At 48.4% G+C, this 17,822-nt stretch overlaps 1 protein-coding gene across 2 annotated transcripts; it reads left to right on the top strand.

Moving 5' to 3' along the window:
• Positions 1 to 1,017: 1,017 nt before the first annotated feature.
• Positions 1,018 to 14,117, top strand: LOC142575732 (troponin C). 2 transcript variants are annotated; one of them, XM_075685328.1, is made up of 5 exons: positions 1,018 to 1,174; positions 2,412 to 2,439; positions 8,336 to 8,479; positions 10,468 to 10,719; positions 13,410 to 14,117. In XM_075685328.1, exons 1-5 carry the CDS (start codon positions 1,172 to 1,174, stop codon positions 13,436 to 13,438), a joined length of 456 nt encoding a protein of 151 aa, XP_075541443.1. In that variant the 5' UTR covers positions 1,018 to 1,171; the 3' UTR covers positions 13,439 to 14,117. The 2 variants fall into 2 exon arrangements, with proteins under 2 accessions (XP_075541443.1, XP_075541442.1); XM_075685327.1 differs by lacking the exon at positions 1,018 to 1,174 and having other exon boundaries at positions 2,376 to 2,439.
• The last annotated feature ends 3,705 nt before the right edge of the window (positions 14,118 to 17,822 follow it).

Consider the following 17,822-nt stretch of genomic DNA (forward strand, 5'->3'; position numbering starts at 1 on the left):
GTAAGGGCACTCAATTTCGCCAGTTATTTCTACAGCTTCCAAATAGCCGCTCGAATCGCAAATACGGACAACGCAAAAGCCACCGCGAACCGCGGGAAAAAGCGCAGGGCTGTGGGTGGGAGGGGTTGTGCGATGCGTTCGTCACAAGGGGATGCATATCGGTGACTGCAACGAAATCCGTGCCGGCGAAAACCATCGTCGGCACACATAGAAGGACGAGTGCCAGCAAGTTCAAAAATCATACTCGCGGTCACTGCTCGCGCATAACTGCAAAATCGCAGCTGTCAGTATGCAGCGCACGCTCAGCGTGCAGAGAAAGAGAGCCACGATTCGACTGGCGACGTCGCGGCAAGCAGCGACCGACGGCTAACGCTTTTTCGGCGCCGTCCCTCTAAAATTAACCCTGGCCCACCCTAGATCCAAGACAGGCGTCTACGTAACAGCGCGAAAATAAAAGAAAATAATAAAAAAACCTAAAGAAAGGAGGGGAGCTCAGCGGGGGGAGCTCGGCTTCGCGCGTTCAAGTTACCGCGGCGGTGTTGGGAATTACTACGACACCGCCCTGTCGGCAGTTCACCGCAGCGCTGTGAACGCTACAGCCATGGCTCGTCCAATGAGGAGCGAGGACTAGTTTAGACGATGTGTGTTCCTCCGCCGCCTTTCGTTAGCATTTTTGTCCCATTTCTCCCGCAATCGTCCGATTACAAATGCTTCGGAGATTCATATAGTCAGCCCACGTGCGACCAAGAGGCTATCATTCTATTAAAGCGCATGCGTTATGGAGAGCTAACAGGGTGCTACTTCTCCTCGCGCAGCAATGAGCGCGCTCGCATTGGGCTCGCGGTGAACGGAACTCGCGCGGAGCTGAGCCGGCGCTCCCCTACGCCCGAGGTCCCGCGCCCCTGGCCGGACACCGGCGCTGACGTCACAGGAGGTCCCAGTCACGTGACGGATCCTCCGACGCGCGCGGTGGCTGCCGCTGTTTGTGATGCTGCGCGCGAGCATCCAAAAATGGAGCCCCGGGCCGAGCGATCGCTTTGCGCCGACACGCCCGCTCGCCAGTCGGGACTACCACGCGACGGGAGAGCGGTTCTCTCGGTGAACAAACCTCGGCCAGTCCGTCCGAAGCAGCGGTACAGGGATTTGCCGTCGTAGCCCCTCGTGATTCAACATGGTAAAGCTCCGATCTACTCTTTTCTATCCAATCGTCGTCCGTTCTTTTAGTTAACTTAGCGTTTAACGGAACCTTGTGTCTCCGTAAAGCCCGGCGAGTGCTCGCTTGCGTACGATGGGCCACCACAGCGTGCAATGTGTCTTGCAAAGAAAAAAAAAGAACGTACATTAAGAACTATAGGAGAGCTCGAGATGCTAAAGGAAGAGAAGCGCAAAGAACCGCTGGAACTAAAATTTATCCTGCAGTATATCAGGTCCAACTTATATAACGACGTTCTTAAGAATGTAGACGTTCTTCTATAATGAGGGAGATCTGCTCGGTTTCAGGTCACAAGTAGGTTTTGCCGATGAACTAAACTTCTATGCTGTTTCAAAGGGGGTGCGACGCAGCGAACTGTGATTCGTCAGGCTAACCGCAATCGCAGAACGAGTCATTTCAAAGGCGCGCGAAAGTCACATTAGCACCGCGTCTGTCTAGCTCCTCTATTTTTATAACGTCAACTTCAAACGTTTTCGTCCTGTCTCTTTTACCTTTCCAAACGCCGATCTTGTCATCTCACGATGCTACTACAGTGGCATGCACGAAAAAGTAGTCGGTGTAATTCCACACCGTCGCACGCCAACGTAAGATTTAGTGCGTTCCTGAGTGTCACTGCAGTGTCAGTTTTCAAATCTGAACATCAGGACCTAACTATTTCGTGCAATCATATGTTCTATGAGCGCGGTTGGGAGAATGCTTAAAGAACCGTAAGACCTTGCACGACCCCCAACAAGAGGCTGTTGTCCTTGCTACTTTACTACCACTAGAACGAGAGCCGTTTAGCTTAAAAACGAAAGACCATGTGCACAAAACTGTTCAACCTACGTCACATTAAGAGACATCGAAAGACAATAATATTCAAGAACTGTCGATTCACTGTTGATGATAGCACTACCGGAACGCTGCAATACTTCTTTTTGCTTTACCATTTACAAAGGGATACTTATATGAGCGCGAGCGATCAACGTCGCTGCACGGACGTGCTGTTTTGTAAATTATATACGCCTTTCACATCGGAATTCCAGACGTGCATGATATGAGCGCGCAAGAGCAAAACGATTGCCCCTTACCTTCGACTGCCACTTACTTGGAGTGGTTGGCTCGCCCTGTAATCTTAGTGTTAGCTTGACACTTTAGACAATCCGCTGAACAATGAGTGCGTAATAAATTTTGTTAAATGTTGTCTACTTGGTTACAGGACGACCTGACGAAAGAGCAAGTGCAGAGTAAGTTTGAATTTTTTTTCCCCACTCGAACATACCTGCGTTTCCTCCTCTCACGGGGATGCTAGACAGCAACATAAAAGAAAGGCTACGCTAGTAGGTCATTACTCTGGAAGCTCTATCTTAATTTAATTGGCCGGAAGCGTCGTTTGGGGAATTTTCCTCCTAAACTGCACCGCCTACGATGCCGACGACGTACGTCACAAATTCCGCGCTACTTCTTCAACTTGTGCATTTATTTATTTATTTATTGAAGAAGCTTCCTGGTTGAGTTATTGTTTACTTTAGAATGAACTGAAACCCCCTTTTCGCAAAATTAACAATTAAACGAAGGTTGCCAACTACCTACAACGTCACGACGATCTAATGCGGCAATTTCAACCGGACATCGCTATCTTGCCTTCCATATTTTACGGCGTTTTATGACCTATAGCAAGTCTCCGCTTTTGGCGAGAGACGCACATTGTTTCTATCCGGAGGCGAAATACACCGATCGCTTACGCAAACCGTGCCTTTTTTTTCCCCTATGTGACCCTTTAATGAACCTCTGTCTCGGTAGCCTTTTTCTCACGTGATACTTCACGAAGACTGCGTGTTACCTTAAAACAGACGCCTGCACTAGTAATGAGTGCTTTAGTGATCCCAAAACTGATGACATGCTGAAACGACAGAGGCTGATGATAGCTGCAAAGTTTGCAGCATACAAACAAGGATGACACCGTCAGGCTTGAATAAGAGATAGTTTTTTCATGCTTGAATAACAGATAATTTGTCCGTGTGTGTGTCTGCAAATGATAGAAGCGCGCAGTCGCCAGAGTTACCGGGTAAATGAAGTTAATGAGAACTTAAAAAAAAGTACAGAGACGAAAAATTAAGGATAGGTATCTACAATATTGGCGTGAAGAAGTTTAATATTCGGTGTTAAATTAGGATATACGAACGAAGGGAACTATTGTTCTCGATGTTGAGTTACGATGTATGCAAATGCGATACCGTGCTAGAAGTAACGCTTTCCCTAGACTGACCTTCGAGGAAACTGCGCAACGTCGAGTGAGAAACACACCGACAACTTTAGACGAAAGCATCGAGGTTGCGCCGAAGTATGCACTAGTGGCGCACTTTGATTGCACGCGAAAACGGCCCGGTTGATGGGCGACCGAAATACACACGTATCCTTGAATTTGGCGTCTCGCCAGGGCAAACAGTTCTCGTACCGCTGAACCAGATTTCTGTTCTTGCTTATTCTCTTTAAACTTAAGCTCTGCTCGCTTGCATTTCTCGTCAGCGTTTTCTTCACTCGATAAAAACGTTCAATGTACGCTTTCGTAGAATAAGGAAAGCAGATTTGTGCGATTGTGAGATTTTTTTTTTTGTTGGTTAGGCGCATTGTCTGTAAAGCGAGTTGCAAAGAGCTGCATCTTATAGGGCGTGCGTCAAATATGGCCTGGACATATGGAATCTCCGAGAGGACGCTTGAAGCGCAGTTGTTGGCGATAATGAGAGCGACATATCCGAACTTGGCGTCGCGAAAAGCACGCCAAACTAACAACCAAGCAGTCGCTGCGTTAGGAAATTTTCCTTTCAATATAGCGAGTTTTGATCACCGAATACGGCCGCATGCGTCGACAGTACTTCCATAAGCACAGTAAATAAATCGCGGCACAACGTGTATTAGTCCGCCAGCAACTGCCGCACTCAGACTGCACAGACGTCTGCAAAATCATTGGTCACTGGTGGGGCCACTAGCGGTAGCTATGCACGGCGTGGGTAACTATGGAGGTGATTTCATGACCGAAAAAAAGAAAAATAAAGAAGGAAAAAGAAAACAACAAAGTAATCATAAACCACTGAAACAGCCTGGCTAAGAGTACGCAGTAGTCCCGTACGCAAGCACTTGTGTCCGTGTCTTCACGTTTATCCTTTCAGTAGAGTGAATGCTAACCAACTTGCACAACTTTAAGTTGTGCTAAGCAATACTCTAGCTTGCGCTAGTAGCACATTGCGCCCAGTTCGCGCACCCAGGTTGTCCGCTTTTTCTTTCTTTCTTTCTTTCTTTCTTTCTTTCTTTCTTTCTTTCTTTCTTTCTTTCTTTCTTTCTTTCTTTCTTTCTTTCTTTCTTTTGCGTTTCTACATAGTCATGCCAGCTGGGATCGCGCCCGAAGGTGTGGCGTCCATAACTAAAGAAAAATAACAGCGAACAAAGCGCTTGCAGAGGCGCACCTACCGTGCCAATACGTGCCGCACTGCGTCAAAGAATGTATACGCACGTTCAACGTCCTCTTATTCAAACGCTTGCTCGTATTACACCCGCCATTGATTTCGTTTGCGCAGGATAATCTTACGGAAGCAAACGCTCTAGCTCACCTTTTTTTATTATTATGATTAATTTTCTTTCTCGTCTAACGAATGCTCAATGGCTTAGATGCGCTCATGATTTAGTCACCATTAGGCAAGCATTCCACCAACGTTCCATATATTTTCGTTTGTTGCCGTTCTGGAGGAATCTTGTCATACCGGGCGCTCCAACTCCCTCTCACATGCACACTAGAACGCTTCACTGCAGTGCTAGATTGCTTGAGGCAAAGCACGCTCTTCAGAACATGCGAGCGAGGGAGCGAGCGAGCGAGGGAGCGAACGAGGGAGCGAACGAGTGAGCGAACGAGTGAGTGAGTGAGTGAGTGAGTGAGTGAGTGAGTGAGTGAGTGAGTGAGTGAGTGAGTGAGTGAGTGAGTGAGTGAGTGAGTGAGTGAGTGAGTGAGTGAGTGAGTGAGTGAGTGAGTGACGGCCAAATACTGCGGCCAAAGTAGCTGTTAGAGCATGAGGCGACCATCAGAGTGAAAGGAGACAAGGTATCTCGTAAATGTAGTCATTATGCTCAGTTCCAGCCGGCGCATTTCGCACAAGGTGTCGCTGTAGAGGTCACCAGCACACTCCAAAGCATGCGGCTTGCACGTTATAGGCACAAGTGTCTTGACTCCGTACGCAGTTATAGATAGTACGAACGTGTGCAGAACGGTACGCAGTTCGAGAACACCTACATCATCCCAATCCGAATCGTCCCACTTCCTTAGATCAGTGACTCTAGAACGCCGGTTAGTTTTTTAAAAAATGTGTCTTTTCTTTCGCGCATTGGTGCGAACTACTGATGGGAACATCAGGAAGCAGGTTTCGGGTCATAACAAGGACTCATCGCGGCCAAGTCTGGTGGAATGGTACTCTGAAGGGTGTAATTTCTGCCGGCGTACAGGAATCGTGATCTTGCATTCGAATTGTTTCTTCAGCAGCTGTGGCTATGTCCTCGAGGATGACGAACGTGACCTTGTGGGTCCTCTTTCAAATAATTCTCGCATTTCATTACCCGCACGACACGAGAAGTCGGTGATGTGCATATGTACGTCCGTTGCTCCTACGCTGGACCCTTCTACAAAATGCCAGCTAGTACTAGGCGAAGCACCCTTTTCATGAAGAACATTGGCCCAACGCGCATCACGTATAGAGAGAGATGTCACTAAGAGATCGTTTGTTTGTTTCTACAAGCAGTATAGCCAGGTACCTCCTTCACGATTTGCTACAATTGCTAGTGGAGTTAGTTTAGGTGGAGTTGCAAGGATAGCTTGAATATCTCGGGATTGGGCAGTAACACGAGGCAGTAACACCACCGTCAGACTCCAGATGTATTTGGGATACACGGCTGGGATACTGACCGAATTTATCAGCTGGCGTAGCGGCGGCTGACAGACAACGAACAATTCTTTTACAGTTCTTTCCTGTTAGTGCAATAGACATCGAACAATACACCCCCTCCCCCAACCCTAGAGCATAACAAAATATAACGAATAACAACTAAACCGCTTCACATAGGCGTTTCTATTTCACGCCGACAGAAGTATGGTACGCCAAGTGAACAGAGGGGCTTAGCTTGTGTCTCAAGGCTTGAAAGCACTGTACGTTTCATAGAAACGGTGCAGAAAACTGTTGATTTATTCTGAAAAAAAAAAAAGAAGCACTTCAGTATTGATGTCGTTGCGAAGCCGACGAGTCACACAAATCGAAATCCCGAGGTCACCTCTCGCGAAACGTCTCTCACTTCCTTTGAAGGGGCGGCTGCATGGCGAGAACGCCGCGCCGAGTCGCTTGTTCAGAGAAAAGAAAAAAAGAAAGACAGGAAAAAAAAAAAAGAGGGGGGGTCGAGAGCTCGCACTCTCGGCCCTTGAGTTTACGCCCGTCCCGGCCGTGCCGAGTCCTCCAAGAATAACCGCCCGCAGGCACACCGCTCCGCTCGGTGGCCTGCGGATCCTCTTGCGGCGTTTGCTCGTCTCGCTCGCTCGCGCGGGATTCCTCGCCGCTCTGTCGACATCCGCCGGCCGCCCACGTGAGCTAGGCCTAGCGGGACGAAAAAAGAAAAGACACCGTCCGTGCTTCGCCAGAAATGTTCCCAGAAGTAGTGTATCCCTGTATATATATATGTAGAGAGAGAGAGAGAGAGAGAGAGAGAGAGAGAGAGAGAGAGAGAGAGAGAGAGAGAGAGAGAGAGACGAGTGCGCCATGCTTCCTTCCGTCTATTTCGCTCCCTCCGGTCTTGCTCGTTTTCCCACCTGCCCGCGGTGGAAGATAGCGGAAGATAGTATTCTTCCATCGTGCAGCTGCCTAACGTCACTAATCAAGTAGCGCCGCTCCTCATCGGGACGCGCTTGGTGGAAAATGCGTCAGCTTGCCTCGCCTCGCTCGGAGCGCAATGCGCGTAGCTGCTGCAGTGCAGGCGCCCTGATGCTCCGGTAATGCTCGCCGGTTTCCCTGACTGACCTTGGGTGTCAGCCGTAGGCTACAGGCAGCAATGGTGCAGTCATCAGAAATTTCCGTTCCGTTCATACTTCCGACGATAGCGAGTAAATAATACATATATAACACGGGGACCACAAAAAGACTGGTTTCTCACGTTCGGCGTGGATGCCGCTGGCTTATAATGAGCTTCGGGGCGTTGCAGAGGTGTAAGTGACAGCCTGCGAAGCGAATCGCTGAGCAGTTGCGGTTGATCGAACAGTAAGAGACAGTGCGTAAACATTGGTTAGAGGCAGTAAACGACGTCATAGCAATAGGAGAAGGGCGCTCGCAGAGAAAGGGAGAGAAAGGAAGGAAGGAACCACCACCAAGCCGCACACTATATGATTGCCCTGTTCGAATGCTTGTCCACATACGACGGTGATCAGGCAAGTGCTACCGAACCTTGCTGTGCAGTTTTAACTCTCTCGCGGAGCAGTTCCAGCTCCAATACAAACCAATATCATATCCCATTCAATCCCTGAGATACCAATATACCGCCGTGCTACTTCATACGAGAGACGTGTCGTGTCCCATTAAGAAAATAACTTCACCGTGGCCCTACACTTTTTTACCCAGGTGCACATATGCCCAACGTGTGATCGCATCTTAAGACAGACGTCTCACCTCAATTAATCAATCGAACAAAGGAAGACCACTTTTGTACTTTCGGAAGAAGGCGAAACACAAGCGCTTTCGTTATGTACAATTGGTATACAGAAAGGCAGGCATACAAAAAAAAAAAGCGGACACAGGAAAGGAACTAAAAGCGCAACGCACTCATCGACTACAAACCTTAATGTCGCATATAGTGGCGGAAAAAAAAAACAAGAAACTTAACATTTCTGCGCCCATACCTGTTTCGTGCATACATTGATTCATTTACAAGTTTCGACGAAAGGGTAAATGAAGTTGAAGGCACTTTCATTTCCCATCAATCAACGAGTCTTCTTCTACGTGTCTGTTTCGTGCCTGGGCTGCACCGCACCCGGCGTTTTACCTGTCCAGAGACTTTTACTTGTCCAGCTGGCCTGAATCTGCGTTGCACTCACGCCTCGCCTTTTTCTCTCCGTCCGTGCAGTGCTGCGCAAGGCGTTCGACATGTTCGACCGCGACAAGAAGGGCTACGTGCACACCAACATGGTGTCGGCGATCCTGCGTACGCTGGGTCAGACCTTCGAGGAGAAGGACCTGAAGGACCTCATCTCCGAGATTGACCAGGACGGTGAGCCTGCCTATATATGTATATTCATCGCTAGATATACACACTCCCTCTGTCGGGTTCCACGTGATCTAACTGCCAAAGAAAGCTCCCCGCTTTGGCCTCGCGAATTATATAGGAAGGGCTTGCCTAGTGTAAAGGAAAGATCTGGATAGTACATGTATAGACAGTGGGAAATGCTTCATTGAATTTCCGTCAATCGCTTGAGGTGTATACAGACACAGGGTGTCTCCAACTATCATGCACCAAGATTTAATATTATGCAAATGCTACGTAGCTGGACGGAACCGAGGCAATGTTGTTTGTCGTTGCTTGGCCATACTCAGATTATTTTTTGTTGCATTCCGCCTGATTGCACAATTAATCTTAATTAATTAATAGCCTTTCAGATAATATAATTAGGTGAAAAGTGTCAGTGAGATCACTGTAGACCAACACGAAAAGCTCCCGATACAGATTTGTGTTGCTCAATATGTACAACATAAGAGTGTTTTTCCGAGCGTGAAAAAAGCCCTCGAATACACGCAAAGTGCCTCGAGCGGCCAGACGCGCGGCAATTATGCGTTTTTCTAGCCATACTAGGAAATCGTCATGTTTAAATAACATTGACTTTGCTTAGAAACTCATCAATAATTTTAAAGAACCAATAAGCGAAGTACCGAAGCAGAAACGGGTAGCTCCTTCGTGTGACGTCACGACGTGTCGCTGACGTCAGATCGTATACACTAACGTGATGTAAACACGTCGAACGCGTACTAAACACGCAGTACACGCGGTGCCAACGCCAGAACAGCGAAGCTGACGATGTCTTCCGACGACACGGGGAACTCTTGCAGCTCTTTCTTCACAGCTGTAATTTCAAAAATTACCATGTCGAAACAATTATATATACTGTACAGAGTTGTGGATGTTCCTTTTTTTGTTCGATTTTAATGTTACCTTAGAAGAACGCTTGTTGTCGTCCCAAATGCACTGTTTCTCACCACCAGGAGGGTAGGCCTCGTCAGGCATACACAGCCTTTAGCCTCCCTCCTGATGTGGCGATGTATGTTTGGATGCTGGATATGAAATTGAAAAAGAGAATAAACTTGAACTCTTTCGAACTATAGACAGCAGCGATTCCAGCGACGATATGAGCGCTGAAGGATCGCTGTTTGCTTTTGACCCGCCTCCCTTGCCGCCGCGCGAGGCAGCTGATGTGCTCAAGCTAAACGCATAGCGATGCGGCAAGATGGAGAGAAGCACCGGTCATCGCGTCGTTCAAAACGATTATTGTCGGCCGTTGCCTCGTAGAAGAAATGTAGCCGGCTTTGTCGTTCCTGGACGAAGTGGCGGCGTAGACTCTGACGTCACAAACACAGGGTGGCCAGTGAATAAAGTCACGCGTTCGTGGGCATGAGTCGACACGCAAGCAATCCTTAAAATTAATTTTCAGGAAAAATAAGTGACTCGCTGTCAGATCGTTTCGCACAGATAATCAGAGTGCGAAGAAAGAGCGTATATTAAAAATTTGATTAAGGTCAGTGGACACCGAAAATATCGCCGGAGTTGCCATTTAGGAGGTTTATCGATAGGCCGGCTTTAAGCTAAGTATTACGGAACTTATTCATTGAGCCGAGTAGGCTGCAGATGTGTGCCGTGACGGACGTCGATTTGCTAAAAAATGAACAGTTCGCTGGTTCGTTCGACGAAAACGCATTGCTTAATGGAATAGATTACCGGCTTCGAACATATATGGAAAGTGCGAGCTCCGGTCCCGGTACGCCTTCAGCGCGAGCAGCCGTCGGAACCAAAGAGCTTGGGAAGGGTATCGCGAGATTCCGCACACATAACCCTCAGACGTGTGAAGGGAGCCGTGCTCACGGAAATGCGCAAACAGGATTGTTTCGCAAAAAAAAAAAAAAAAAAAAAGGACCGCTGGTTGCCGGTTGTACAGAACGCGTTCAACGAGACGGGGGTCTCATCCCCCCCCCCCCTCCGCCGCGGCGCAGGCTCCGGCGAGCTGGAGTTCGAGGAGTTCGTGGCGCTGGCCGCGCGTTTCCTGGTGGAGGAGGACACGGAGGCGATGCAGGAGGAGCTGCGCGAGGCCTTCCGGCTGTACGACAAGGAGGGCAACGGCTACATCAACGTGTCCGACCTGCGCGAGATCCTGCGCGCCCTGGACGACGCGCTCACCGAGGACGAGCTGGACGAGATGATCGCCGAGATCGACACCGACGGCAGCGGAACCGTGGACTTCGACGGTACGCGCGAGCGTCGGGTCTTTGCCGCGCTGCGACGCGGCCGTCGAACCGATTCGGAGACGTCGCGAGGGCGGGGAGGGCGCTTAAGCGTTAGGGCGCGTAGCAGAACCCGCGGCTTGGAATCCGCCGTTTGGATTACCTGGGAAACTCGCCACAAGGACGCGCGGCCGCTGTAGGTTACCGCTATGCATGGCAAAATAGGCAAGGTGAGAACGATTCATTGCAAAGCAGCGCAGCCTACAACAAGGACATGGGAGAGAGAGAGAGAGAGAATAATATATATATATATATATATATATATATATATATATATATATATATATATATATATATATATATATATATATATATATATATATATATATATAATTGATGGCAAAGGAGCAAGGAATGGTTACAAAAATAAAGCCGTGGTAACTGGGCTTTGACACGCTGGTGAACACCTCAACCGCGGACGGTGACATAACTCGCGTGTTGAGAGGTGAGTGGTAGGAGAAGTACTCTGTTTCGGAGTAGTTGGTGTAATACGCAAAAAAAAAAAAAACAAATTAAAGAAGAGAGAGAGACAGAGAAATGGAGGGGGGCGTGAGTCTGTGACATATACAAACTTTTCGAAGCCCGTCTTTCGGTGCGTCGCTTCCCGATGCGCAAGTGTTTCCCAGAAAGCACAAAGAAACCATGTCGCACATCCGACTATTCTGGTTCCTCGATCCGCGACATTGGAGCGGGCGAGAATGTAAAATTATCACCTTTCGGGTCTTTTCTTTCGGTTTTGCTTTATCGAACGCGGAAAGCAAGAAAAAGCGTGTGTGGGACCACTGCCCTTATAGAGAGGGCTATTCTTGCCATTCTCAAGTTCCGCCATATGTTGTCGATTTGCGCCACGTTGGCCTTTAAGAGCCGACCAGTAGAGGACGTACCCTCCCTGTTTGAGCCAGTGGTCGAGCAATAACCAGATCCGAGACAACACGGCAAATCGGCGAATTTGACAGTGCCCAGAGCAAGCGGCCCGGAGTCAGCGCGCCTTCAGAGTATAACGTATACCAGCTGAACGCACGGTTCATTGTACAGTACTACTGCAGCCACCACAAATGCAGAGGACTGTGCGTCTTGCACTTTATACCATAAAAAAAAAAAAAAGCTGCTCAAAGCGGGGCGACGCGCCATGTCTCTCTCTCTCACTCTTTCTCTCTCTCTAGCCCGTATAGAGTGACAGGGACTCGCTCTAGGCCGGAAGAGCCTGCGAGCCGCATGCTTCTGTCAAGGCCAAGATCGCTCGGTCTCAACGAAAGGCAAAAGAAGAGCCGCACGCTTCGGGTTACGCGAAGGAGCCAGTTGACAGGCGCGGGCCGACACCCGCTGACGACTGGCGCCTTCAATGAGAGAGAGAGAGAGAGAGAGAGAGATTTGTATTCCGGAGTAACCGGAATCGCGGGCCTATCGCGCGCGCCCGCCCGCATGCCGCACCTTCCCTCGACGTTGCACGAGTGAGCGAGTGCACGCAAGCGTTCTTGCGAGCGCGGTCGTTCTTTCGCGCGTTATTTCGCCCGCGTATAAAAGAAAGCACTCCTCCTCTCGTATAACAGGCCGGTCGACCCCGACCCCGTTTCGTACGGTGGCGTCAACGGCGCGATGCGACGACGTCTTCGCCCGCCGCTCCCTTTCGGCGGCGCAACGTAAGCGTCGGTCCGTAGGCGACCAGAGTTTCTTTTCTTTCTTCTTTTGTCGTCGGCGACCGGCGTGTCGGTAATGAGGTGGCCGCTTGTACAGCGCGTCGGTTTTAACGCGTCTTGCTTTTCCGCCTCGAGAGGGAAATGTTTGTCGCTCCATCTACCGGCGGTTGTGCGCCCGCTTCGTAGAGGCACCCGCATGCGGCTTCGCCTTTCGGGAAGAAGCTTTTTAGCTCGATGCACACCACCGCTTTCGCTAGTTCGAGTGTACACGTGGAAGCCTTCGGTACAGGACAAGTTCGTATGGGACGACTTGAACGAAATTGACGGCGTCAGAGAGAGAGAGAGAGAGAGTTAAATCCCGCCGACTGTTCAAAGCAAATAATCTTAATCGAGAAAAAAAAATTGCGGCCTAATTTGTCAGGAAATTTCGGTCCGTGGTTCCGACGCGTACGCTATTTCTTGGGTGCGCTATAAGCCGCTGGAGTCCCGCTTAAGCTCTCGAATGCTTGACGCGTTCATGTACCAAGACAATGCAAAACGCTGAAACGAACTAGCTCGTTTCTTTCCTTTCTTTTTTTTTTTTTTGAATGGGAAGAAATAGAAAAGTACTGCAGGTGGATATCGTAGCCGAGTCACTTGTCGCTGGACCCCCGAGTTGTCCGGCGGCCAAGGGAAGGAGAGAGAGAAGCGTGGGAGGAGCGAACTTAATCCCAATAAAACAGCAACAAAGTCTACAATAATAGGATAAGAATATAAAAATGATAAAGAAACGGGGACGAGAAAATGAAACGCTATAGTTTTTTATCCCATGAGTTGTATTTGTGTTTATTTGTGTGTGCGTAGAGGGGGGGGGGGGTAAATATGGCCCTGTCATCCGGATGGTGCGGTTTAAAGCATCATTCTTTTATTTTTGCCCCTAATTTCTTACTTTCTTTTACCTGACGTAGTACTTCTAATCTCTGACTTCCTTGACATTAGGTATTTTTCGACCTCAACAATTTCGCTGAAATTTTGCAGAGTTCATGGAGATGATGACCGGCGACTAGACCAACGGTCCTGCTCCTGGAAGCGCCACATTGATGGAGACGGCGTTCCGACGACGTCTCCGAATAAAAGAGAAAGGGAACTTCACCAACTCCTTCGACCAGAAGCGCGGAAGCAACGAAATAAAGAGAGAGAGAAAAAAAGACATGACAACACATAGCGTGAGCGAATGAAAGAGACAAAATGTTCTTCGAAAAAAAAAAGAGAAAAGTATATAAAAAAAAGCTATCCGTGAGAAACGGAAGCGAAACCGTGAATGCACAAGCCTTAGCGCTGACTTCACGATGACTTTGTTTTCAACTTTGTTTTCTCTGTTTGCTTTACTCTGTTAACTTTAGCGTTGGCTTCGCCAGTTAAGTTTGTGTTCGTTTCTTTGTAATTACGTTTAACTTTAAAGATATTGCGTCCCCGTGTTCCGTGACATTCGCTCATTGCGAGCCTCTCAATTTAAAGGAACCAGTGGTCACGAAAAGAAAAAAAAAAGAAACTTCGAATGGTGACACAGGGGCCGTAAATGTACGTGTTGTAACATAGCTGGCCCTGTCGTCAAATAACTATGACGTGAACTATAAGCTACGTATAGGCTCAGAGACTGAGGAGCGAACAATGATGTTTGGAAACGAACGACACGGAGGAATTATTCACTGGCTATGTCGAATAAAAAATTCGTTTGTTTCTGTTCTTGGTCCCTGCTTGCTGTTCGTTCGTTTAACATTTTTTTTTATTAACCGTTTCATGTGTGATCGACTCGCCACAGTGACTTTCTGTTCTTTTTTTTTTCCCGTAGTTATGAGGTTGTCAGAATGCACTTGCATTGCTCTCACAAGGTGCAATTTCACGTTTATATATGCCCACTATATATTTATTGGCATCTTCATGTTTGATGAGCGAATGGCAGTACTCTTTTTTCTCCTAATTATTTCATTTATCGAAATGATTTCACATTACTTTGATAAGGTGCACTTTCACGGCATCGCTAAAGAGAAACCAGGCCAGACTTGTTGCACCCCTGGTAACAGTGGAGACCATTGTTTTTTTTTTTTGTTGTTTTTTTCCAGCCAGACATCCTATTGAGTGGTATGGCCACGGCTACGGACGGGAGTGGGCGGGCACTATTTTACAAGTTTCCTATCACTCAATCGCGCTTTCGGCATTGTGGGCGTGCTATATTATTCTAGAACTAAAAATACAGGAACGAAGCTTTGCGCTAGAAATTCGATAGTGCCATGTGATGCAAGTTTCACTCACTTTCGGTGACCTGCTGTCCGACTTGTGTGAAGGGACGTTTGGAAGTAACCTGCGATCACGTTATTGTAGTCATCACGCGACGCATGTTGTCATTTGTTCAGACTCGTGAATTGATGAGGCAGCCAGTCCAAAGCAGGGTTGCTTCCTGTTTAGAAGCAGTTGATGTTCGCCTCGATGGCAGTGAGGGATACTTGAAGATGTTGTGGATGTCGCGAAGTCACATTACGGTAGGCAAGCCAGTGACGCTGATTGCAAAGGGGTTAACTGTTTATTAAGATAGAATATGCAAGCGATAGAATGGAAAATATTTACACGGACATCAAACTACGAGTCAAAGGTTAGAATTTTGGTCTTTCTCCTGGTCGAATCTCCACCGAATCCTCTTCCAACGACCCCGCACGTACCTAAAAGCATCCCCATCAACCCTCTCGCCCCATCGTTCATCCAATCACACTGCGGTGCGCGCAGTGTGCACACAACGAGGCTCCAGGGAGACACTATCCGGAGTTACAATACGTCTAGGCCGTCGCCACACATCCTTTGTAGTGCAACGAGTCTCTTCTCTCACAAACAAGCAAGGCACACTCCCCCGCAGAAAACACTTCCACGCGCCGTTGGGGCATCTGGTCCGTTTGTGGAATGTCTCGGCATGGTGCGGTTCAGCGGTGAGGGTTTGACTTCAAAGCCAGGGCACTGCTTCCGCGAACCGACTGGCGGAAACCCGACTCACAGTCAATCCGCTTATCGCTCTTCGTGAACCGCGGGTCCCCCACCTCCGATGGCTATAAATCTCCGCCGCCGTCTTGGTGTCGAACCACGCGTCTCTTTTGACCACCCCGCGCGACCCTTGCATGCAGCCGTCCGCGCAAACAACGTCGAACTCCACTGAAGCCTTTGTGAAAATTACGGCATCCGTAGTTCTCATAACTGACGTTTTTAGCGCACGAAAAGGGACGAAAGACAGTGGCGAAACGAGGACACAGCGCTAACTTCCAACAATGGTTTTATTCCACAAAGCGGAATAAAACCATTGTTGGAAGTTAGCGCTGTGTCCTCGTTTCGCCACTGTCTTTCGTCCCTTTTCGTGCGCTAAAAACGTCAGTTATGGAATACCAACACGCCCTAACCTACGCTCTTTCAACGTAGTTCTCAGTAAAATAAGGGCCAGTTGCTCCGAGAGATTTGAAAGCGTCGTGTCTCCAAACACCCGTCTATTCTGAAAATTGCCGAGATGTTTAGTTAGGATTGGCTCTCTGCAGCAAGCAGCACATGTTACGACGGGGTGTACGTGAGCCACAGCTATAGGCGTCTGGCCACGGCCCTCTGGTGTTGAGCGATCGGGCAGTGACGAGACTCTCCCTATGTCCATAATCATCCGCTAACTTCGTTCTTGAGGCCTTTTGTGCGCGTTCTCCCTTCCTCGTATGCACCTCTACACTCTACTTCTTGATATTCTTTTGCGTTAGTCACTGTCACCCTCTTCAACATTCACCGGTTTATTGAATGGTGCGGCGGCCGCTAACATTCCTATATTTCTGTTTCTGCGTGGACTTCGAGGCCATTCTCATACCTGCCCTCCCACCTGTTTGTTGTGGTGGTCTCTTATAGCTTCCCTGGCTCAGCACTCCCGTCCTTCATATATTTTGCCGTACGCAAATCGGGTAGCGTTCTTCTAAAACGAACCCAGCTTTATTTTTTCTAGAGTTTGCACGCGTCGAGGGTGGTTCAGAACATGTACACACATGGAAGGAGCGTTGCAGAGAGGAAAGAAGAAGCGAGAAACTCGTTGGGACCTTCGGACCCCGCCGCATATGCACAACGCCCTCTGGAGCTCCCTGGACGTTGATCGCCACATAAATCTATTGACAGCTGTAATTATCCGTGACCCCTCGCAAATCCACTGCAGAAATTGCAGCGCTTAGCTTTCTACTATACTAAAGTCCAGACGGAAGGTAGAGAGGAGGCATAGAGTGGGTAGAACTGACACAGCCTTGCCACTCTTCGCTCGCAGTTCCCATAAAAAGGGGGGGGGGGGAGTGGATAGGGAAAAAGCCACGGGATAAGGCGAAGGAACGCTTCTACTATAGACAGGACAGCGGTTGCGGGGGAAACTGGATAAACTTAAGTTCTAGGTACGGTGACATGAGAGAGAAAAAAGGTGGTTCAATGTGAAGAGGAAAGGTTGGCGCTATCTTTTGCAGCCCTTGAGGGAGCACGGCTCACCGTCACATGACAACCCCTTTCTCTCCCTTCGGACTTTCCCTTTCATCCATGTCGCTCTTTTGGAGCCCACGTCCTGAAACTTTCTGTTCCGTGGGAAAGGGGGGGACGGTATACGTCAGAAAAATTCGAAGGGGGAGGGGGGTCGACCTCTCCCCTGGCTACGCCACTGGCTTGGGACCATTTTTGTGGCCACAGCTGTGCCATATTTACCGGTAGTATTTGCCTTCAAATTCAAAACCGTTTAGTTCAACTAGTTTTGTGTCTCTATTATGATTCGGTTAGGAAAGGCAGTACGCCAGCAATGCTCCAAGCATGGCGACTTCCCCATTACTTGGAGGAGATGCTTGCACTGTAAAATAAAAAGAAATGTTATCAGAGTCGTTGGTATGACAAATGTATGTGGCAATGTCTTCATGTTCAAAAATCGCCACACCGCAAGAATAGAAGTTTGAGCATACAGTTCGAAGGCGTGAATCGAGAGATTTTTCAGGTAACACACTTTAATATTTCAACATATATGGCATATTTCGTAGAAGGTGTAAGAGAGAATATTTAGGACACGAACATAAAATGCGCAGGATCCGTCCGCCTTGTTTACACCCCACACATAGTCAGCGTAGCACTTTATAATTAAACAATTGCAGCGAAACCTGCTGCAGCACAAGAAGCCCAGTTTCGGATAGTGTAGACACAATGCGGCCTTCGCGCGAAATTTTTCATGTGAAATGCGACAACTTGCGTCAGGAAACACTGGCAAAATAGGCATTTAATTATTATACAAAAAGAAAGAAATATTGCCGGCTGGAAATGATACTTGACCTAGAAAGTGAGAAGAAGCGCGGTTCGGTGTGACTAGCAGGATCAGGCAGCGCGCATGGCTTGATAAAATCAGACTCCCGGAATTTGGATGAAACT

The sequence above is a fragment of the Dermacentor variabilis genome, chromosome 3, assembly GCF_050947875.1.
Source record: "Dermacentor variabilis isolate Ectoservices chromosome 3, ASM5094787v1, whole genome shotgun sequence".
NCBI classification, from domain to species: Eukaryota; Metazoa; Arthropoda; class Arachnida; order Ixodida; family Ixodidae; genus Dermacentor; species Dermacentor variabilis.

What these genes read in the sequence shown, in the direction of transcription:
- LOC142575732 (XM_075685327.1), top strand. Translation starts at nt 2,391, where the DNA reads ATGTTGTCTACTTGGTTACAGGACGACCTGACGAAAGAGCAAGTGCAG. An exon ending in GACGAAAGAGCAAGTGCAGA is followed by an intron (nt 2,440 to 8,335) that starts GTAAGTTTGAAT and finishes CCGTCCGTGCAG; the next exon opens with TGCTGCGCAAGGCGTTCGAC. An exon ending in CGGAACCGTGGACTTCGACG is followed by an intron (nt 10,720 to 13,409) that starts GTACGCGCGAGC and finishes GAAATTTTGCAG; the next exon opens with AGTTCATGGAGATGATGACC.